Source organism: Manis javanica, chromosome 3, assembly GCF_040802235.1.
Source record: "Manis javanica isolate MJ-LG chromosome 3, MJ_LKY, whole genome shotgun sequence".
Classification (NCBI taxonomy): Eukaryota; Metazoa; Chordata; class Mammalia; order Pholidota; family Manidae; genus Manis; species Manis javanica.
The window spans coordinates 18,473,238-18,497,363 of record NC_133158.1 but is presented as its reverse complement, the minus strand read 5'-3'; the positions used below and the strand labels follow the sequence as shown (position 1 = coordinate 18,497,363).

The window sequence follows — 24,126 nt, the reverse complement described above, 5'->3', positions numbered from 1 at the left end:
CCCCGCCGAGGCTTCCCGCGCCGCCGGGGCCGGGCTGGGCTGGGCGCCGCCGCGGCAGCTGCGGGGCCGGGAGGCGGCCGGGAGGGAGGCAGGGCCCAGCACGCAAGGTGGCGGCAAGTCGCGTTCGGCCCCAGGTAACGGGGGTCCGGCGGCGGCGCCCGCGCTGGGGTCCCGGTGGCCGTGCGCGGGGGGGGGGGGGGCGTTGCTGGGGCTGGCGGGTCGTGAGGCCTCGGGGGGACAGGACTATCCGGGATGAGGCTTCTGCCCGCCAGCTAATAGGAGTTTACAGGAGTCATCATCATCATTGTGGTCCTGTGACCGCTGATGTTCAAGTGAGCGCTGGTGGGAGGGGGCAGCGTTCCGGGGAGCTGTGCAAACACCCCTCAACGTTCACAGTAACCACAAAGTTGGTTCTGCTCCGAGCCCCACTTTGTACCAGAGGAAGCAGAGGCTTCGATGGAGGTCAAGGGAGTTGAGAGCCGGTCAGTGGGGGAGCTGGGATTCGAATTTCCCCAGGTCTGATTTCCAGGGCTGGACTCAACAGCGACTGTGCAGCATGTGCTGCACTCAGCCTCACCCGTGGTCCCGGTGGGCAAATGTCAGGGAAAATAAATTGAACACTTCCTCTTGGGTAACTTGGAAGGTGGACCCCATGACGCCTGCTTCCCAGGGTATCTGTTTCCTGGGGAAGCCTGGAAAGGCAGCCCTTTTCTGATCCTAACACACCAAATTCTCTCTGCCCGGTCCCACACTGCAGCATGCTCCCCAACTTTAGAGCAATCCTTCTGACCAGTCTTTCTTACCCTGTGTTGTTGCCCATTCGTTTCCTTCAGAGCACTTATACTTTATCATTATGTATTTTTATTTCTTTGCAAAATCCTGTCCTTTCAAGTAGTCCTTAAGCACTATAAAGGCAAGGGTTTTGTACCACTGTATCCTAATGCCTAGCACAGTAAAGCCAGAGTTAAGGAATATGTTGTTTCTCAGGTACACTCATTTTGCACAGCAGGCACTATGATGGGCATTTCCAGGACAACAGGATAATGGAAGGCCTTAATCATCAGGCTAAGCATGTAGTCTGTAGGCAGTGAAGTACCCCTGAAGGTGTTTGAGAAGAGTGACATACTAAGAACTATGCTTCAGGAAGATTATTCTGGCAGTAGTGTTAATAGGAGTGGCAGGGCAGAGCCTGGAAGTCTAGCCCAGAGCCTCCGTTTAATGTGCCCAGAAATAAGGGGAGATCCTGTTAGAAATGCAGATTCTGATTCAGTAGGTCTGGGATGGAGCAGAGGATCCTGTATTTCTAACAAGTTTCTAGGTGACAGTAAGGTTGCTGGTCCAGAGACTGCACTTGTAGCAAGGACCTTGAAGGCAGTTTGAACATTTTGCAAAAACTTCAGTGACCTCTAATGACAACCTGGCCTAGGGGACCCTTAAGTGGCCAAGGCAAATAGCTGACCAGGCATGTCTGAAAGTAATTGTTGACAGAGAAGAGAAGTAGATTTTGAAGGGTATTTTGGTTAGGAATTGCATTTTGGTAGTCGTAGCTTAAAAATGTGTGAGTTTATTTTCCTCATGAAATGAGAAGTCTGGAGGTCAGCGTCTGCTGGCATTGAATAATTGGCTCAAGGACTGAACCTCTGAAAGTCTTTAGCCCTTCCCTCACGATATAGGCTGCTGATCCTCCCCCAGAGATTGCTTCTGTCGAAAGAAAAGGAAAGGGACCGTGTTTGGGTTTTTGTACTACTGTATCCCAAATGCCTAGCGTCCTAAAGCCAGAATTAAGGAATATGTTCAGGGAAGAGCAAAGGTGTTCCTGTTGTCCAAGTAGACCCTCTCTGAAGAACTTCCTGAAAGTCCTACCTTATAGGAAACACACGTCATTGACTGCATTCTCAGGAAGGGAGGATGGGAAGCAGCTTTTTTCTTTATCTTGTTAAAGCCAGACACGTGGCCGTAGAGAATGAGATCCTCACTTGATGTGGATCTTAGCATTTTCCGTCCAAAGCAAGGGTTGCCTTCTTAGAGCCCACACCAAGACACCAAGTCCTGTATGGTGATGTTAACAGCCTCCTGTGTTTACTGAGCACTTGCTCTGTGCCATGAATACTTGACATGTGTTATTTCATTTAATCATGGTAAGGTCCATATGCAGTAGGTGCTGTACAATGTCCATTTTGCAGAAGAGACAGAGAGGTTAATTCATGCAGGCTTTCACCACAAGTAAATGTGAGGGGTGGAATTGAAAGGCAGAAAGTCTGCCTTGAGAGCCCATCCTTGTAACTACCATACATGCCTCTTTATCATACTGCAAAGAAAGTGGGTTCCTAAAAATGAACAAAAGTACCGATGTTCGTATTCACAGAATGATAGCCCCTTCAGAGAGGGAAGGATTTTTCTAAACTATCTAATCTAATACTTTGATTTTACAAACAGACTTCCCATATAGTTGAAATACTTTTATTTGTTCTAATGAGCATGTGACATTGGACAAGTGACTTGAACTCTTGGAATCTCAGGTGTTCCCATGTATAAAATGGGACATTGGATCAAATGTCTTCTAAGGGTCTTTCAGTTCTGAAGTTCTATTTGTAAATGAGAAAATGAAAGTTAAATATAATCCTATATTTGAAAAATGAAAGTTTTTATAATCCTAAATGGGGAGAGACTTATTCTTCAGTGAAGGACGTAAGTGAAGAGACCTTAGTCCCTTATAATTTAGATTCCTCTATGTTTTCTGCTTCTCTCTGGCACAGTGTGCTTCTCTTTGAGATTGGAGATTCGGTTTAGTTGTTTGCCCAGGGTCAGATAGCAGGGGCAGCAACAGAAAATGTATCAATCATGGCTCTCCCAGTATTTATATGCCTGCTTCTTTCATTCTCAACATTTGTTCGGTAGATTAATACTTAAGGAAAATCTATTAACATTGCATTGCCAGAATCATCTTGTTTTCCTTTTATTGTTTCTAGGAAGCTTCAGACAAGAATTTAAAATCGTTGCTTAGACATCGTGTTAAGTGCCTGCATCTCAAATCAGAACAGCCCTATAAGATCTTTCCTGGTAAGGAAAATTTCCATTTTGCTTACACCTAAATTTGTCCTTTTGTACATAGATAGAAAAGTTGGGATTTCCCCCCTAAGACCAGTTATATCATTTCTTTGCTGCACATATAGATGGTGTGAATGGTAAGGGAAATTCAGATTGTTCAGAGGAGCTAATTGACATACTTTGACAAGTACGGGTCCTATGATCATGGGATCCAGTTTGGCCGATATCTTCTGTCTGCACTCAGGCCTTGGTAGGTCATCTTTCAATGGGTACAATAAACATTAAGTTAGAGAAGGTTGGTTTGACTTAATACCATCCCAACTCTAAGAAAACATGAGTTGGAGTATACATGCAGTAGGTGATGGGTTATCAAAGGACAGCACTCCTAAAGGAAAGCACTCAGATTGGCCTCTCTGTGGGATAACTTTATTAGGGATAGGAGCTTGGAGTTAAGTGTACCTCTCTCCATATCCAAGTCACACCAATTACTACCATGCATCCTTAGCCAAGTCCTTTGTTTCTTCTGAACCCAAAGACCTCTTATGAGTAAGATTCCACTGAATGCAGTCCATTTACACAGTGTTGCACAATGGGTGCCCATAGGTGGTATAATAACTGGTAACTACAGTTATTCATGTTTGCTCTTACCAGACTGTAACTACCTCAGCTAACCATGTCTTGATTGACTTTTATATTCCCCCAGCTTAGACTAGCAGAACACCCACTACCTATTGGGTTCTCAATATTTGTGGGGTGGGTCTGAATGTTACTCCACTGAATCAAGGGTACAGGAAGTATAGCTCCCTAAAAGCTTCATTTCTGATGCTGAGTTGCCTGTTTGTCTTGCTGTTGGGGGAAAAAAATGTACCCTCAGTGCTTCCTGGATTTCATCGCGGCCCCTTTATTCTTCAGATGTGACACAGTTCCAGAGTGTGTCGAGATCGTGCAGGACATGGTCATTCAGGACAGTGTGTGCATATGGGGTGATCCCATCTGTCATTTGGCCAGTTGTTGCCATATTGTTCCTGTCCTTATAAGCCATTATGGTTTAGTGATTCTTAGCTGCCTCAAGTCATAGTTGGCTTGAGAATGTGGGCTGAGGATGCATAATGATACAGATGTATCTAAAGCCATGCTTTTCAGAGTATGTCTGGGAAAATAGGAGTGGATCCCCTTTCTCCATATCCTCCTCCTCTTTGTCTCCCTATCTTCTCTAGAGGAGGGAAAAAACAGTTCCTTCTTGTTTTTCTAGACGATGTAATTGGTCAATTCCCGTAGGAATCTGTGATCCCAGAATTTAGGTGTTTAGGAAAACAAAAGCTATAAACAAAAGCTCTCCTAGACTCAGAAGCTGAGAGCCTGCCACCTGCTTTAATGTTGAGAAGGAAAGAGAAACATAGAGGAAGAAAAATGATCAGAAACCTCAAAATATTATTCTTGCTACAGATACTGTTGAATGAATGACTAAATATCTTTTTTGTATATGCATGGCATATCATCACACTTCCGTGAAAACTCTTTTAATAGTTGGTTTTCTCCACATGCAAAATAATTAACCCCGAGGTTGGACGCCTACCTCATATCATCTACAAAAATCACCTCAAAATGGATCATAGGCCTAAACACAGAGCTGAAACTATAAAACTCTTAGAAAAAAGCATAGGGGTAAATCTTCATGACTTTAGACTAGGCAATGATTTCCTGGATATGATACCAAAAGGACAGGTGATGAGAAGAAAAGTAGGTAAATCAGGTTTTATTAAAATTTTAAAAGCTTGTGCTTAAAAGATCACCATCAAGGAAGTAAAAAGGGAGCCTATAGAGTGGGAAAAAATATTTTCAGATTATATATCTGATGAATTTGCATCCAGGATACATAAAGAACTTATGCCTCAACAAGAAAAAGACAACCCAATTAAAATATGGGTAGAGAAATAGGCATTTCTCCAAAAAGATACACAAATGGCCAATAAACTCAAAGGGAGATGCTTAACATCATTAGTCATTAGTAAAATACAAACAGAACTGTAGTGCAATACCACTTCATAGCAATTAGGATGGCTATTATCAAAATGAGAATAACAAATGTTGGTGATGATGTGGACAAATTGGAACCTTCATACAATGCTGGTAGGAATGTAAAATGTTGCAGCTGCTTTGGAAAATAGTTTGGCAGTTCCTCAGAAAGGTAAACATAGAGTTACATTATGACCCAGCAAATTCACTCTTAAATGTATACCCCAAAAAAATGAAAACAGGTTCACACAAAAATTTGTACATAATGCTCATAGCAGCACTTTCTTGTAATACCTAAAAAGAGGAAATGGTCCAAGTGTCTATCAAAGGATGAATGGGTAAACAAAATGTGCTGTAGTTATACAGTGGAATATTATTCACTCATAAAAAGGAAATCCTGATCCATGCTACAATGTGTATGAACCTTGAGAATGTTATGCTATGTGAAATAACCCCAAAACAAAAGACCCCATATGGTGTGATTCCACTTATATGAAATGCCCAGAATAGGCAAATCCCTGGAGACAGAAAAGTAGGTTAGTAGTTGCTGGGAGCTGGGAAAAGAGGGGGTTGAAGAATGACTGCTAACAGGTACTGGTTTTGTTTGGGAGATGATGGTTGTAGTTGTATAACTCTGAATGTCCTAAGGAGATACAGAATTGTAAAGAAAAAGTTCACAGTAAAGTCAGGTCCCCTCTGTGACCTTTGGAAGTATTCTTTCTGAAAGGTGGATGGGGCCTAGGAAGCCAATGTGAATACCTTGATGGTAATGTGAACGTGGGAAAAGGAATTAAGAAATTCTCATTCAGGCAGTGGCTTTATCGCATTGTCTGTCCACTAGAAAAACTATCACATTTTAGACCCAGTGATGCACCAAGATGTCTTGCATGCATTATCTAATACTCCTGAAAAACTCTGCACCCACGTTTTACAGATGAGGAACCTTGAGTCTTCTGTTAATTAGAGCAGTTCATCTCATAGTCTGTGTTCACCCAGCACAAAGTAGCAGAGCAAGGTTAAAATATGGATTGTCTGACTTGCAAGCCTGAATCCTTAATAAGTACCTATGGGGCTGTGTCAGCTACTACATAATTGAGGGGCAAACCCAGCGATATCATATAAATGTTAAGCTGGGGTTCTACCACCTGATACAGAGTTAGGAAAACCATTATGCAATAGGAGTATATTAACCACCTGAAAATAAACACTTTCCAGTATTGAAAAGAAACAAAAGCCTACACTAACATGTTACCATCATTTAAAATCTAATTTTTTATATTTCTGTAACAAATTTTTTCAAAGAGTTAATAGCCATGGCTCCAAGTGGGAAAAAAGCTGCCTTTCAGGTGGCCTGTCTTTTCCGTTACATGTAACAGCTATTTAAACTCCCCCTAGTGGTTAAGTCATCTTGTGATCCTAAATTTCGCTTTTTAAAGATTGAATGCAGCCCCCTGAACAAGGGTGCTGGCTACCAAGAGTGTTGAAGATTATAGGATCAAACCTGTTCCTCAAAGTTCTTTTTTCTGTGTATGGAATGAATGTATGAATAGAATAGATATCAAAGCTGCTACTACTATAATCTCCTCTACCTTCCTCTCCTCTTATTTACTCAAAAGTCAAATAGTGTATTACTACTTTCTAGTCTAGAGAACTACAGAGACTCTACTTTCTAAGAGACAGATTTGGGGGCATATCCTTATAAAAGGCTCAAAGCTATGGAACTGAGGCCCCCAAGACATATCTTTAGATTTAGAAAAACCTAGTATTTCTTGATTTTCTGTTTTACCTGTTACCCAACAACTTCCTTGTAATGAAAATTGAAAGTTTCTTTAAAATACCCACCCTCTATGTACATATGCATCCTACACACATTTAAATCTTTTTCCCACTACCATCAAGCTTTGCACTGGTTTTGATTTAATGAAGCAGAGATTCTTTCATTGCCTAGAATTATTACCATCATTGGGGAAAGTAGCTACAAAAACAAAGTGCAGTTTTACCTTAGAAGCAAGGCAGACAGATTTTGATGGTGAAATAGATCACATGAAAGTTGTGACTTTGGAACATTTCTCATTAGATTTCCATGTGACCTTGAGGAGGTCTGATTTCAGTGTCTGAGACATGGTTAAACAGTTGCATTTCTCAGAATCCCCTGCTGCCACCTTTTCACTACTTTCTATAGGTCAGAAACCTGATATAATGAGTACAAGTTTACTTAGCGCCTGCTTGGCATCAGTGAGTTGTGGGAATGTAAAATTCCACACTATGTAGTATAGATCACAGATGAATCATATATTATAACTGTATTTTGTAAGTTGTACATTTTTGTTTTCCTCAGAGCTAATGATTGTCTTTTTCCTTTGTAAAGTGATATGTGCCAATAACTCATCTGACCTGAAACTTTTTGACAGAACTGTACAATTTGACTCAGTACAGCCAAACTCATCTGATCTCTTGGTTGTGTTTTTATCCTTGGTGACATCTCTCCTGGAACTGTCATACTGCAATCCAGTCTGGACAGCTCTCTACATAGCTGTTTCTCTGACAGTTCCCTTCGTGCTGGTTTCTTACTCCTTTCCCATGTCAAACACATCTTGCTCTTGTTTTATTCTTTCATTCATTTTTAGGTGGCATGTGTACTTCAGTAGCTTTCTGAGAAAGGTGATTTGGAGGAAAATGCTGTAAGATTTTACATATCTGACGATGCCCTGATTTTACCTTCATACTTCATTGGTAGTTTAGCTAGGAATAAAATTCTCCTAGGTTGGAAATAATGACTAATGATGTCGAGTATCTTTCATGTGCTTGTCTGCTATTCAAATATCTTCTTTGCTGATAAATACTCAAATTTTTGCTCATTTATTTTCATTAGCAACTTATAATTATTGACTTTTGAGAGTTCTTTGTATTTTCTGGAAACAAGTTCTTTTTCAGATATATGATTTCCAAACATTATATTTTGATCTTGTCTTTTTATTCTTTTAATAGTGTCTTTTGATGAACAGAAGATGAAAAGTTTTCACCAAGTCATTTATTAATTTAGATATTGATTTAGATTATTTTATGAATTTACCTTTGGTGCCCTGTCAAAGAATTCTTTGCACAACCAGGGTCACAAAGATTTTCTCCTATGTTTTCTTGTAAACTTTTTTTTTTTTTATGTTTTACATTTAGTTTTCTGTTCCATACTAAGCTAATTCTAGTAAATGGCATGAGGTATGGATTGAAGGTTATTACTACCTGACAAATACTTTTTCATCTTCTATTGAGATGACCATTTGCCATTTTAATTTCTTAATGATGAATTACATTGATTGAATCTCAAATTTTAAAAAACCTGCATTCCTGAGAGAAACCCTAATTGGTTATGACATATTATCCTTTTTATATATCTTTATATTTTACTTGCTCAAATTTTGTTTGGGACTTTTGCATGTATGTTCATGAAGGTTGTTGATCTTCAGTTTTCTTTTCTGGTATTAGTTTTGTTTCAGGTGAGGCTGGCCTAATTGAATGAGTTTGGAAGTATTCTTTCCTTTTCAGTTTTTTTTTTGAAGAGTTTGTGTAGTTGATAAATTATTTATTCCTTAAATATTTGGTAGAATTCACCAGTGAAACCCTTTGAACCTTGAGTTTTCTTTGTGGGAAGGCTTTACACTACATATTCCATTTTTTAAATAGATAAATACCTCTTCATGTTACTTATTTCTTGAGTTAACTTTGATAGTTTGTGTCTTTCAATTTATCTGTCCATCTCATCAACAGTACCATTTCATTGTCATGGCGTTGTTAGTCACATTCCCTTGTTAGCTTCAGAATTCCTGTAAAATATAGAATCTGTATTGATATATCACCTATCTTATTCTTGATTTTGGTAATTTGTTTCTCCTGAACCATCTGGCTAGAGGTTTATCAATATTTTTATCTTAAAGAAATGTATTTTTGTTTCCTTGATTTTTCTCTGCTATTTTTCTGTTTTCTACTTTACTGGTTTCTGCTCTGGTCTGTATTATGTCCTTTCTTCTATGCAATTTGAGTCCAATTTACTTTTTGTCTCTAGTACTTTAACATGAGTTAATTGACTTGGGACCATTATTCAAGCATTTGTATTACAGATTGTCCCCTAAGTACTGCTTTAGCAGCATCCCACATATCTGCTGTGTGTTTTCATATTCATTCATTTCAGAATATATTCTAATCTTCCATTTGATTTCTTTGGGTTATAAGGTATACCTCATTTTGTTGCACTTCACTTTATTTTGCTACCACATTTTTTCAGATTGAAGGTTTGTGGCCACCGCGTGTCAAACAAGTGTATCAGCACCGTTTCCCAACAACATTTGTTCACTTTGTGTCTCTGTCACATTTTGGTATTTTTGCAATATTTCATACTTTTTTACTATTATTTGTTATGGTGATCAGTAATTACACCTTGCTGAAAGCTCAGATAATTGTTAGTGTTTTTTTTAGCAATAAAGTATTTTAAAATTAGGGTATGTACATTGATGTTTAGACATAATGCTGTTGCACACTAAAGCTACAGTATGGTGTAAATGTAACTTGTATATGTGCTGGGAACCCAAAAGATTCATTTGACTTGCTTTACTGTGGTATTTGCTTTATTGTTGTGGTCTGGAACTAAACCTGCAATATCTTTGAAGTGTGCTTGTGAAGAAGAGTGTTATTTAGCTTCTAAATATTGGGGATTCCCAGAGATACTGTTACTATTACCTTTTATTCTTGTTGTATCAAAGACCATACTTGTATGACTTGACTCCTATTAAATTTATTGAGAGTTGTTTTATGACCCATAATATGGTTTATTTTCCTAAATGGTCCGTGTGCATTTGAAACGAATGTGTTTTGTATGGTTGTTGCCTAGGATGTTCTATGAATGACAATCAGGTCAAGATGATCGATAATATTGTTAAAATATTTTATATTCCTCCAACTTTTCCTCCAGAGGAATTTTGAAATCTCATACTGTCATTATGGATTTGCATGTTTCTCCTGGTACTTCTGATACTTTTTTCTTAATGCATTTGGAGCTCTGTTATCAGGATCAAAACTGTTCAGAATTGTTATGTCCTCTTGGAAAATTAACTACATTATTATTAATTAAACTTCTTTATTCCTGGTAATATTTTTTGCTCTGAAATTTATTTAGTGTGGTATTAATATAGCCACTCTAGCTTTCTTTTGATTAGAAGTAGCACAGTGTATCTTTTTTCTATGCTGTTTTTTTTTTATTTAAACATGATTTTTGGTAGGATATGCTCACTAGAATCAAGCTAAGGGTCAATGTGACTTCTAATTTTGCTTACAACCTAAGCCTGGGGATTTCAGAGCATATTTATTTATGTGTGAACTGTGCATGTACACAGGTGTATGGTCTTGAATGAATTTCTACAATTCTTTTGTTCTCTTAACAGTTTTTCTCATATATTCTGGCTTATAGTAGGTGCTCAGTAAATATTTGTTGAAAGTTTCTGTGTACTGCCTGCAAAAAGAAAATAATACCCTATTCTTTTACTCTTAACCTATTTATGTCTTTATATTTAAGGTGTATTTCTTGTAGGCAGCATTATTATTGGGTCTTGGTATTTCATCCATTCTGACAGCCTCTAACTTGCAGTTAGGTAATTTAAACTATTTATATTAAATTCTAACATTAGTATGGTAAGATTTAAATCCATCTTGCTGTTTGTTTTTTACTTGCCCTACCTGCGCTTTGTTCCCTTTTTCCTATATTCAAGTCTTCCTTTGGATTAATTAAATATTTCTTTTGGGTTAATTGAATATTTCTAATGATTTTTTTCATCTCTTTTGTTGGATTACTAGCTGTAATTTTTTGTTTTGTTATCTAAGTGCTTTCTTCATGGTTTATAATGTGATCTTTAACTTATCACAGTCTATTTCAAGTGATTTATGCCTCTTTGTGTATATATATATATACAAACTTAATAATGTGCTTTCATTTCTCCCTCCTGATCTTTGTGCTATTGTTGTCACATGTCTTTCTTTTATTTATTTTATGAGCTCTGAACTACATTGTTATTATTTTTGTTTAAACAGTCTGTTTTCTTTTAACGAGATTTTAAATGTAAGAAAAATTCTCATATATTTACCCAGGTGGTTACCATTTCTAGTACTCTTCATTCCTTTCTGAAGCTCTGAATAGCTTGCTGGTATCGTTTTCCTTCTTTCGAAGAACTTCATGTGACATTTCTTGTAGCATGGGGCTGTTAGTGATGGATGTTTTCAGCTTTTACATCGCTGAAAGCATCTTCTCCTTTTTGTGTTTTATTGACTTGCGTTAATTCTTTCTTTTCAACTTCATTGATTTCTGCTCTTATTTTTATATTTTTCCCTTCCTTTTTCTGGCTTTGGGTTTACTTCGCTCTTCTTTTTCCAGTTGATTAATGTAGGAATTTACATTATTCACTTGAGACTTTTCTATTCTAATGTAAGCATTTAGCGTGATCCATTTGCCTCTCAGCCATGTGTTAACTGCGTCTAATGTGTTTTAATATGTTGCATTTTTATTTCATTCACTTCTATGTATATTTAAATTTCCTTTGAGAATCCTCAATAGTCTATGGGTTATTTGTATGTGTACTGTTTAGTTCTCAAGTGTTTGGAGATTTTCTGTGATTCGTTCCTTTTAAATTTGTTAAAGTTTGTTTATGTCCAGGATGGAATCTGTATTGATGGATATACCAGGAGCATTTGGAAAAATGTGTATTCTGGTAAAGTAGTGTATGCATCAGTTGCGTACTGTTAGCTGATTTTGTTGTTCCTTTCTTCTGCACCCTTGCTCATCGCTATCAGTTTCTGAGAATGGGACTTTGAAGATCTTGATTATAGTTGTGGATTGCCTAGATCCTTTCTGTACTTTCAGTGTTTGCTTTGTTGTAGTTTGAGGATATGTTGTTTGGTGCGCACGTTTTGTTTTTGTGTGTCCTCCTAGTGGATTGATTTTTTTCATCATTATCTAATCTCTTTCTTTGTCTTTAGTAAACTTTGAAGTCTACTTTATCTGCTATTAATACAGCCACTCTTATGTTTTTTAGATTAATGCTTACAGAATATACCTTTTTATATCTTTTTTCTCTCAACCTACCCATGTTGTTGTATTTGAATTTTTTTTGTAGAGATCATATGTTGGATCATGGGTTTTTGGGTTCTTGTCATGGTTTGTTTGTTTAGTCCACTCTGCAGGGTGAAGGTAGAAGCCTAAGCTCTCCTCTTGGCCTTGATGTTTGGGTAGATGTGGGGTCACAGGTTTGGCATGGGATTTGCTGGTGTAGAGCAGTCATCGTCCAAGTTGTCTGTCTTGGTGAGCTGCTTCTTTTCTTGTCCTTTGGTTAGAGAAAGCAGACTTGTCTGGGGCCTTTTTTGCCTCTGATCACTGGCATTTCCAGGTTGCCATCTTCTCCAGCTCCAAGTCTAGGATATATAAAGCAAAAAGAAAGCCCAGGGAATACACTACCATGTCACCCCTTTTTGTGCCTTGCGTCCCAGGGTCCCTAACTGGCATGCCACCTTCTTCCCACCTTTCAGAGTCATCTTATGTTTGTCTTATATATAATGTTCAGGGTTTTTCACTGTACTGGGTGGGAGGAATTGGGAAAAGGATGTCTACTACATCTTTCTGGAAGCAAATGTCTCCACTGTTTCTGAAGATATTTCACTGGATGTAGAATTCTAGGTTGACAACTTTAAAAAATAAAATCCAGTATTTTAAAGAGACTGCTTAAGTATTTTCTTGTTTGCATTGCTTCCTATGGAAAATCTTCCAATGGAAAATCACATATTGTGTCTTCTTTCAAGTACTGAGCAGTTTGGTTATGTTCTGTGTTTGTGTGATTTTCTTTGTGTTTTCTGTGTTTGGAGTTCATTGAGATTCTTGGATCTTTGGGTTTGTCCTTCTTAAAGAGTGTCTCTAAAAGCAGGTGACTCAGTCACACTTATGGAAAATGCTTAACTGCTGTTAATTTGTAGTTGAACTCTAATTATTACCAGGTCCCATGTTGTTTATTTAATAAGTGTACACATGCTTTGTATACCAGATAAGCACCTTTTCCATGGTGTTCTGTGTTGAACCTTTGGGGGCATAATTTGACTACTTTCCTAAGTCAAAAGCCTACCTCATTTTTCAAATGATACAGGGATGCCTTCAGGGAGGTGAAACTTGTCCTCAAGAGGAGAGTTTGTAACATTAGAAGCACAGGCTTAGAACCAGGCTTTGAGCTCTATACTCTAGCTGTGTAATTGTGAAAATGTTATTTAACCATTTTGAGCCTCCAATAGAACAAAAGGGGATGATAATCACACCTACCTCACGGAGGTGATATGTGGATAGATAAGAAATGCAGAACATAGTTAAGCACTCATGAAATGGTAGCTATTCTTGCTATTGGTATTTTTTTAATAGCCTGTATTTTATTTTATTTTTTTAAAGTGTGGTTGATATACAATCTTATATTGCTTTCAAGTAGTTCGGCAGTTACCCACATTAAATCCTCACCCCCACTAGTGCAGTTACTGTCTGTTAACATAGGATGATGTTACAGAATCATTGGCCATATTCTCCACGATGTACTAACATCCCTGTGACCAATGTATATTATGATTGAGAATAGTAGCCTTTATTTTTTAAAGCAGTTCTAGTTTCACAGTGGAGTTGGGCAGAACATACTGAGATTTCCTTTATACTCACCACCTTCACATGTGCACAGCCACTGCCCTCGCCATATCAAAATTCCACCGCAGAGTGGTACATTTGTTACCATTGACGAACCTAGACTGACACGTCGTGATTACCCGAAGTCCACAGTTTACATTAGACTTCACTCTTGGTGGTCTACACGCTATGGGTTTTGACAAATGGATAATGGCATGTGTCCGTCATTGTAGTATTATATACAGAAGAGTTTCACTGCCTCTAAAAATCCTCTACCTTTTAACCACTGATCCTTTTTCTGTCTCCACAGTTTTGCCTTTTCCATAGCATCATATACTTGGAATCATACAGTATGTAGCCTTTTCAGATTGACTTTTCACTCAGTAATATGCCCTTAAGCTTCCCCATGTCTCTTCCTAGCTTGGTAGTTCTATCACTGAATAATAACCCATTTAATGATCATACTGCAGTTTATCCACCCATTTACCTACCGAAGGACATTGTGGATGCTTCCCAGTTTTATCAATCACAAATGAAGTTTCTGTCAACATTTGTGTGAACATGTTTTCAACTCCTTTGGGTAAATACCAAGTAGTACGGTTGCTGGATTACATGGTAAGAGTATGTTTAGTTTTGCAAGAAACCACCAAACTATCTTCCAACGTGGCTATACCATTTTGCACTCCCACGAGCGTTGAATGGGAGTTCCTGTTGCTCCACATCCTCATCAGCTTTTGGTAGTGTCACTCTTTTGGATTTTGGCCATTCTGATTGGTATGGGGTGGTACCTCATTGGTGTTTTAATTTGCAATTCCCTATGACATGTGATGTTGAGTGTCTTATCATATACTGACTTGCCATGTGCATTTTCTTTGGTAAAATATGTGGTTATGTCTTCGCCCATTTTTAAATCAGGTTTTTCATTTTCTTGTTGAGTTTTAAGAGTTCTTTGTATATTTTGGAGCTGTTGGCATTGCCATTTGAATTATTATTGTCTTCAGTACTTGGACAAGGGCTTTGTTAAGACCTTAGCATTTTTGCCCGCAAAACATGAAAAAAAGTTTTTTCCACTATGTTTGGAGGAAGGTGGAGAAATTATCTTCACCTGAAAAAACTGGAAGATGTTCCCCTAGAATTACCTTGATCCAAAAATGAATTTTAGGCTGCCTTTTATGTAAAAGTGTGATCTCATGGGCCCTCCTTGCTGCCAGCCCCTGCCCGCAAAATTAGATTATGCTATGTGTTTCTTAATAGTTGCCTTACTAAGAAGTGGGAAATGCCTGCTCCACACAGTATTGCCTCTCCTCTATGTTGTCCATAGATGTGTGTGGATTAACCAGAGCCTGTGCTGTCATTCAGTGGTGGTGAGAGTACGCCTGTGAACCAGTCACCTCAGCTTCCAGAGAACTGTTCTGGCCTAGATCATTCTGTAAAAAAATAGTCACCATGCTATTGAAGAAAGATATGTTTCATTGCAGGTGCAGAAGGTATTATCTGATTTCCATTCTCCCACCCCTTCACTGTGCGTCAATAGATTTATATCATGGGATTCATTTTCATTTTATGTCTTTTGATTTACGCACCAGTTCTTTTGCAAGTAATTTTAATTTTCCCTTTTATGAGAGTGAGGCTCTGTATCAGTATATTCCTATATAAAATAAAGGAAATGATTATTTTTAATGCAGATTTGAAAGAAATATAATGGATTTGAGCTACAACAATTTCTCCCCATTTAGAGGAGATGAACACCTAGTCAGATGAAGAACATCATTCCTTGTATCATTTGAATATATCCTGTTTCCATGACAACTTGTGCTTACCAGCTTGACTGGTAAAAGAAGTGTTTGAATTCTTTCTTTGTTAAAAAAAACTTGACCAAAATACTGGGGTTCCAGTTTTTTAATTCCAATAATTTAACTCCAGTTCGGAACTATACCTCCTTTTTAGCATGGGCTCCTTTTGAGGGAAAGAAACCTAAAGGTCATTTGGGGAATAACTTCACCTTCAAAATAAAAGGAGAAGATTCACAGGCCAAATGCTACTGAGCATAGGAAATGAAAATATTTTTTGCAAGTTGTAATCATTTTCTGATATCTTCCAGTTATATTAAATCAACAAAGATGATGCAACAACTTATTAAGATGCTATTTGATTTGACAAAAAATGATTCAGTTATTCATTTCCATCTGGACATTGTAGTCATTAGGCTTGTTTCCTCACTGCTAATTTATATCTTTCCTTTATGGGTGTCTTGTGACCTCTTACTGCTGAATTTCTGTTTTTGCAAGGAGTATGGTTTTATTAATGATTTTTCCCTCAGAATGAAAGATAAGAAATTATTTGCATCTCTCTGCTTTTCAAAATATGAAAAAGATGATGTTATATTTTATTGGCAAGATTATGTTTCATGTAGGATAAAATATTTTAGTCCATAAGAGAAGAAACATTGACCCTTGGGCATTTGAGGAATGATAAAAAATCAACTCAAAGTTAGGATAATTCAGAGTTTAGTTCTGATGGATCTGGAAGGTTTTGAAAGGACAGAAATGCTTCTTTGCTATCTCCAAGATCGTGGCCAATGATAGTAAATATCTGTGGTACAAAACACATGAACAGCACACATGATGTAGGGGAGTTGGCCTGGGGAAGGCAGTATAGCAACCACAGTGTTGTTCATCTAAGTGTATATTAATGATACAAAAAAAAAATGAAAATAACAACAAAAAACACATGAGCAGCATAATCTCTGGGGTACCATATCTATCAGAACCCCCATTAGAGACTACATTTTTTATGAGTCATAGTATGATCCATATGTACATCTTTTTCACTTCCCAAAAAAAGACATCATTCTACCAATAAAAACTAAGGAAGTTTTAAAGAAATACCATAACATGCAACTTAACATCATCTAATAATATGTAACAAATCAAAATCAACAGGAATAGGAGTAAAAAATTAACAGTCTCTTTTTTGAATTGGGAGTATTTAATTCCTGCAGATGGTAAAAGGAAAGAGATTAAGTAGCTGCTGAGGTTTCTTTGGCATAAAATGCTATTTGAAGGCATCTTCATGATTCCTAATGTAGCACTTTGCCCAATAGCTAGAGTTTTGATAATTTTGTGCAATTACAACTTTTTTTAAAACAAGTAATGTGGATTTATTTTAAAAATTGCTTTATTTTCCTTTTCTAATTGCCCTGATAATAGCTTCTCAAGTTTTGCAGTATTCAGCTCTTAAGAAGTCAGTGCCTTATAAAACATTTCAGTATATGCTTTAATGAATGTTTTCATCATAGAAGGATTCATTATCCAGGTATTTACTGAATATTCACTACATGAGCAGTCTTTATAATATTCTGTGAGGACTGCAAAGTTGAGCTCCCGACCCTCAAAGAGCTTAGGCTAATACGGGAAATAAGGTACAGGTAGTCATCTTGTAACATGAAACATTACCTTCAATTATTTTGCCGAGTACGGTGATATTCTCTGTATCACAATTTCTTATGCCATAAAACAATGTGATTATTTAAGCTTAAAAATAAAGCTTTGGAAAGCACAATGCCCTTCTCAGAGTACTGGGTTGCAGAATGTTCCCCCCAATAATGTCTGAGCTACAACTGAAAGCTTCAAACAGAACTTTATCCCTAAAGCAGCTCTTCGCTGTGAAGAAGTGGCCAGCTTTTGCCTTATCCCACAGTGCAAGCAGTCGCCAGCTTTCATCGGGGATTGGAGGCCTCCGTAATGGATGCAGAAATCCAGGTGGGACAGGCAGTGCTCTGTGGATGTGCTCCTAGCAGGACCAGCCATTTGGGTTTGAACTCACAGACTGTTCTTTGACTCAGTAGTTGTTGTATACCCAGTTCATTTCCTGAACATGTGCCATGAAGGAAATAATCCCCAAGGGAAGAGGATGTGCTCTGGAGCTGCATGTGGGGAAGATCTTGCCTGGGAGACCTGAGCGTGAGGAGACTAGTCATGCAGAGCACAGGGAAGAGCATGTACAGATGCCTCGAGGGGGCCAGAAGCTTTCAAGGAGGAAGCAAGTGCAGCCATGCAGTTGGAAAGGCAGGAAGGATCCAGAAGGCGCTGACCCCTGTTGGCCAGCATGGGAAGAGTTTGGACTCTATCCTGACCAGCAGTAAGAAGCTAGGGGAGCACTCTCCGTGTGACCGAATTGGTGTTTGGGGACGGTTGCCCAAGCTGCTGCCTGGCAAAAGGCTGGATGGGCAAGTGCTGGAAGCAGGAAGACTGATTAGGAGGCTGTTGTACTTGGCTGGGACTCAGGAGGGGAGGACTGGGAGTGGGTGGTACCAGTTGCAAGACCAGCGCAAGAGGTACAGGAGAGCAAAACAAGGACTCTGGCTAATGGATGGATATGGATGTGGAGGTTAGGACATCTGCACGGCAGGGTCTCAGTTTCCAGGCTCAGTACCTGGGAGGACTTCAGTCTCCTCGTCGTAAGCTTAACAAATGCCATTTCCTTTACCCCTTTTCCTTCCACTAGCAACCCTGAAGCAGACCTTCAGGGTTTTTACATTCTACTTCAGTAACACTGGATGAGCGCCCCTACAGTTTGCAAGGTGCGTGGGACATGTTTTTCATACACCCTCCAGCTGTCCCTGAAGGACCCGTGATACTATTTCCTTGTTCCCAAGAGGAATCTGGAGCTCAGCAATGTTAATAATTTCCCAAGGTCACAGTTCATGCAAGGCAGGATCTTGGTTAAAGCAGGGTTCAGTCTCACTAAAGCAATCACTCCTAAACCACGCTGCTGCCTCCGCCCGGCACCCACAGTGTCCCAGCAGTGTTTCAAGTCTCCCTCACCCCTCCTAGGACTGACCACCTGGACACTTGCCTTTGCCGGATGCTTCGGTCAGGGCCTGCTCTCCTACCTGGCGCCTTCCGCTCCCGGCATCCTGGGAAACCGAGGTCTGCCATCTAGTGGCCACTGCCTTCCTTTTTCCTCTGAGCTTTCAAAAGAAAGGAAACCGGGAGTTCCCACATTCAAATAGGCTTGCATATTTATAGAATCACACCCTGTAAACAGGAAACTTCTCAGTCTTAGAGAAGGAGCCCAGTAATATAAACATAGCATATTGCCAATGAGTTCCTCTGCCCATCCAATACATTTCTTATTATATGTGTATACACTTATACTTCCATATTCATCCCACTTGAAAGGAAGCTCCACTGTGACAGGAGTTCTTTGGTCTGTATTGCTCACTAATGAATTTCGAGAGCCTTGAACGTGGCATTTGCATAGCAGACATGTAGAATAAATGAATACCTAACATTTACTGCATTTTTGCTATATACCAGGAACCTCACATGTATGTTTTCTCACTTAATCTTCATGATGACTCAGGAGGTAGGCACTGTCAGGATGCCCACTGCTCAGATGGAGGTGGAGGCACAGAGGGAGACGAAGCTTCTGTGGTTTGGGGAGAGCTGGCTCTCCACTTGGGTTTTCTCACGGTGCACGTTGTACCTCTCGTGCAAATCTGTGTGCAAGGCCTTGTGTGCATCATTACCACGGTTTCAACAAGAGGTAGAAGTAATGCCAGGGGCCCACTAACCATTCCTCTCCCAGGTTTTAACTTTATTGAGTGGAGTTTCCCTTCCAAGTGCTCTAACATAGGCAGTAAATGGAGGGAATTCAGGAAAGGCTGGCTAGCCAACAGTGAGACCCTGTCACTAGTTAGCTTTGTGTCTGTGTGACCTTGTGTCATTGTCTGCAAACCTCAGGTTCCTCATTGGTCAAAGGAAGATGAGTTAGGATCCCTGCCTTCCCTTCCAGCTACAATATTCTACTGTTCCTGACTCCCAGGGAGCCGGATGTGAGTGGAAGAGAGAGGACCACTTGTTACTAGGCAACCAGTACCCGCCTCACCCATGTTGCTATAGAGATGATGAAAGTTGGGCTGATGGGATTACCAGCTCCTGTTAATTGCATATGAAAGCTCAAGGTCTCTGTCTCTTTCTTGCTTGCTCTCTCGCTCTTACTTTCTCATTCTTCTAGGAACTGTGGAGAGCCCTTCTCTCCTCCATCTGCAGCGTCCCCAAGGCAGCCATAGTGTAATGGAAAACAACTGGAAATGGAGCTTGCCTGTGCCTCAGAGTAGCTGTGTGACCTTGGGCAGGTTACTCGGCTTCTCTGGGCCTCCATTTCCCCACTTAGAAAGTGAAGCTGTTGGAGTAGTGATCCCTGTCTGAGGCTCTTTCCGGCTCTCATATCCTTTGATGCCTAGGGAGCATGTCAGGGGAGCAGACCACACGGTTACTAGGCAACCAGCAGGCACCCTGCCCAAGTTGCCTTGGTGACTGGATGCTGGAGGGGAGGGGAGTAGCTGCTGCAGCTAATTGCTTAATTATTTATGAGTGCCTGAAGTCCTTTTTGTTGTTTTCGTTGCTAGGGGCTGTGGGGTCACCTTCTCTTCCTCCCTCCTGCCACCCCAAGTCGTCTGAGTTGCGTGGTACACAGTGGGAGAGCGTTGGCCTGGATCTCAAGCTACCCCGTTCTAGTCCTGCCTCTGTCATTTTCTAAAGCTGTGGCCTCGGGTAAGTCATCTCACCTCTCTGGGCCTCAGTTTCCTCATTTGTTAAAATGATGGGTTTACTTAGGTAATCTCTAAGTTCCCTTTCTACCCTGAAATTTGAATTTCTCTGTTCAGTTGCAAAGTGGGGAAGATGAGGGTGATTTTCCTAGTTTGTTGTCTTCTATGGATGCTTCTAAAGAGCAATAACAATAGTTAAGTCTCTTAATATTTCAAACAGGAAGGGAATGAAAGTTGAGCCCATTGTTCTCATCTTGCCTCCCACCTTAGCATGTTGCCCGACCTCTTTTATTAATCTTAAACTCATTTAAATTTTATTTTTTTGTATACCACCTACTTTTAAAAAAGATTTGAGGTGTTTGCAGTAAAAGATGCATATGTGCAGTTAGGTCATTAAAATAAAAATAGGAATAAATTAATATGTAAAAATAGTGATGCTTCTTCATTGGAAGATGAATTCAGTCAGTATTAAATATAATTCTGAGCATCCTGGAAGACAAAGCAAAAAGAGAGGGAGATACATAATTGTTGCTCAATAAAGAAAAGTTGTCAGACTATTCCTAGTTCTAAATTCTAAAAGTAATTTATCATGTGGTACATACTCTCTTTAGAAACTGAAGATAAAACTTTAAAAATAACTGGTTGAAGTTTTTATTAAGGGACATAAGGAAGAAGCTAAACTTGATAGTTGGGCTAGTTCTAATCATGAGAAAGCAAAAATTCCCTTTCAACTTTAGACTTGTCTACTGGTACCTGTGACCTAGTAAATATAAATTTTCAGAAACAACCATTATTTATAAATCGCATATAAATTAATGTAACCGCTTTGCACAGTAATTTAGCAATAGGTGTCACATTTTTAAATGTAGTCAAAAATTCTACTTCTCCAAACTTATTCTGAGATAAACTTGTGCAAAGACATTAAATATAAAAATGCTTATGATAGCATTATTTATTTTTAAAAACTGTCCACAAACCACTTAAACCTGGTAAATTAAATTATATTACTTCTTTACAATGGATTACTTTGCAACCCTTAAAATGAAATGAGTCTATATGTTTTGATATGGGAAAAAAATCTTACATATATAATGTTAGGAAAGATAAGGAGGTACACAATGCTTATCTTTCTGTTATAGTTATAGAGGCCAGAGAGGGATTATCCAGAATGCTTTCATTTCTGTTATAAAAGATATAGATAGGTGCACATTTTATCTATCTAGATACTAACTTTTATGTGCATATTTACATATTTCCGGAAGGAAACTGAACAGTGGTTTCCTCTGGGCAGTAGATTGATAGCCCTGGGAAGGAAGGGGGCTTAATAGTCATTGCTTTAGTTTTACTGTGTGGACCTGATAGTTTTCCAGTTAGGGAGGCAGTGGAGCCTAGCAGTTAATAGCCTAGACTCCGGAGTGTGAATGAATATCTGTGTTCAAATTTTGGCTCTGTTGCTTACTAGCTGCATGACCTTGGAATTAATTTAACTTCTCAATTCCTCATCCGTAAAATGGGCTGATAATAATAATATGTTCCTTATTGGGTTGTTGTAAGGATTAAATGAGTTCTTAAGTATGACATGCTCAGAATAACTTAAACAATGCCATATATGTCTTTTCTTGAAAAAATAAGAGGAGACTTTAAACGAAAAAGTGCATCTAACCAAAAAAAGCCCCAGTACCTCAGAGCTAGAAGGACTTTATAAATATGTCACTGTTTCCAGCACTGTACGTTGTATAGGAATTATGTTTGGAGCAGAGATCGCCAAACTGTGGTCCTGTTTCCCCTGTCATTTTATCTGAACTTGAGTACCTTTAGGGAAGTCACCTCTTTTGGGATTCCTAATAGGCGTTTCTGATGCATGTGAAGCCCCTGAACCCATCTGGTTTTGCAGCTCCTGTTCTAGTCCACCTGCGTGAATGCACAGGCTAAAAGCAGAATGTATGTAGGTCAGGTAGCAAATCTGTGAGGAGATGAAACTACATCCACAGCTCTTAGAGGCCAGAGAGGGATTATCCAGAAATTCAAGCTTCCAGAGGACATCTGTGCCCATGCCAGTTATGACATGTGTGTTCACATGCCCTTGCATCTCTTCCTTCCTTTTGAAGGAGAATTTGACAGATACCTGGCAAGGGACCATGCTGGGAGGAACCCTATTTAGATCAGGAGTCATGGCCATAGGGAGTTCCTCTGTACTCAGAGGTTCCTAATGCAGAGGGCTGTGTGTTTAAGACTGCCTGATTTCCTCCTCCCTCCTGGAGGGTGCTTTGAGGCCAGCCTGGAGAACTTCAGCTGACTTTGGGAACCTTCCTTTGAAGTTGGCCACATTTTGGGCTGCTCACTGTGGACACATGGTGACCCCAAAGAGGGTGGGATGGGGGGTCTGGTCCCTTCAAATCTGCTGAGTTAGGAAGCATGCTGTCACCGTGAGGAATGCAAAGCTGACCCGTTACAACCTCATGCTCAGGTCTGTGGTTCCCAGCTTCAGTCTGCCTGGCCCCGTCTCAGTGCACTCTTGGCCATTCCAGTCTTTTTATCCATTTGGCCAGCGGTTCCCCTTGCCATCTAGCTGTCACATCCAACTGTGCTTCCATCTGCCTTTCCATCCCTCCAGCCTCCTCCTGCCATCTGCCAGCATTACCACCCATCCTGCACACTGCTGGTATTTCTATGCACCTCTCCCCTCCCGTCAAGTGCATCTCAAAGTCCATCTACTGGGCCATCTCTCCATCCCTCCATCTTTCTGTAGCCTGCCCATCCATCTCGCCGACCTCCCGCCGGGCTACAGTACCAGCCCGCTGACGGTCCCCGTTTGTCCCGACTCGCAGAGCCCTCTAATGCGGCCCTGGCCGCTGCTCTGCATTCCCTGCGGCCCGGCCATCGGTCCCTCTGCGCGCGGGTCTGCGCCTGTGCCCAGTGGGCCCCCGCCCGCTGCGGGCCGGCCTGCTTTTGTTCGGCGGCCCCGGGCGGGCCGTGCCCCCGGCGGTCGCGGCAGCTCCCAGGCGCGCGGGCGGCGGGCGGCGGGCCCGGGGCGGGGCGGGGCGCGCGGGGCGCGCGGGGCGGGGCGGGGAGGGCGGGGGCCGGGGGTGACTCAGCCGCCGCTCGCCCCGCGGTCCGCGCGTCCGCCGGTCTCGCAGGCGGGGCGGAGAAAATGGCGATGCCCCCGGCCGCCGTGCCCCCCGCCAGGGCCCGGGAGCCGCCGGGGCCCCCTGCCGCCGCCGCCGCGCCGCCGCTCGGCCTGCAGCAGCTGTCGGCGCTGCGGCCCGAGCCGGGCGGGGTCCCGCTGCACTCGCCCTGGACCTTCTGGCTCGACAGGTGAGGGGGCGCGGGCCCGCTGCGTCCGGCCGGCCCCGCCGCCCTGCGCCCGCCCTGCGCCGCCGCTTTGTCTCGGCGCGGCCCCGGGCCCCGTGCGCCCGGCCGCCGGCCCGCTGCGCGGCGGCTCCGACCCCGGCCCGGCGCGCCCCCGCCGCCCCCGCACTCGAGCCCGGGGGGCGCCGGCCGAGCGGCTGCTCGGCGGCCTCGCCTCCTGGCCGGCGGAGCGTGCACGCAGCCCCAAAAGTTTCGGCAGCACTTCCCCCTTCAGCCCCTTGGAGAGGAGAATGCCGGCGGCCGGCGGGCTGGCTGCGCGGGGCAGAGGGGGGGCCCGCCGGGGCCAGCGGGCATCGCCGTGAGCGGGGCTCCTGGGGAGCTCCGCGCACGACCTTCGCTGTGACAGCGCGCGGGGAAGTGGAGCAGCCCGCTGGGAGGTGTGCGGAGGCGGCATTAGGGGGGTGCGGCGGGCGCCTGCACCCCGTGCCCCACCGAAGCGGCCAGAGACACC

The 24,126-nt window shown here is 41.4% G+C and overlaps 1 protein-coding gene and 1 long non-coding RNA gene across 5 annotated transcripts in view; both read left to right on the top strand.

Annotated features, from left to right (window-relative positions):
- Nucleotides 1–156: 156 nt before the first annotated feature.
- LOC118972518 (uncharacterized) lies at nucleotides 157–20,280 on the top strand. The gene is made up of 3 exons (XR_012128969.1): nucleotides 157–482; nucleotides 2,970–3,060; nucleotides 20,166–20,280. It is a non-coding gene; the product is annotated as an uncharacterized lncRNA (long non-coding RNA).
- Nucleotides 20,281–23,386: 3,106 nt separating this feature from the next.
- The window catches only part of EIF4E3 (eukaryotic translation initiation factor 4E family member 3), a 49,247-nt gene continuing 48,507 nt past the window's right edge, over nucleotides 23,387–24,126 (top strand). For 3 of the 4 annotated variants that reach the window (XR_012128962.1, XR_005061546.2, XM_037019211.2), the window contains exon 1: nucleotides 23,392–23,621. Coding sequence is in view for 2 of the 4 variants with exons in the window: in XM_037019211.2 (XP_036875106.2) it covers nucleotides 23,458–23,621 (164 nt within the window). In the remaining 2 variants the exon portion in view is untranslated. Of the gene's footprint in view, nucleotides 23,622–24,126 lie in introns of all 4 variants that reach the window. The other variant, XM_037019210.2, reaches the window with a different exon arrangement.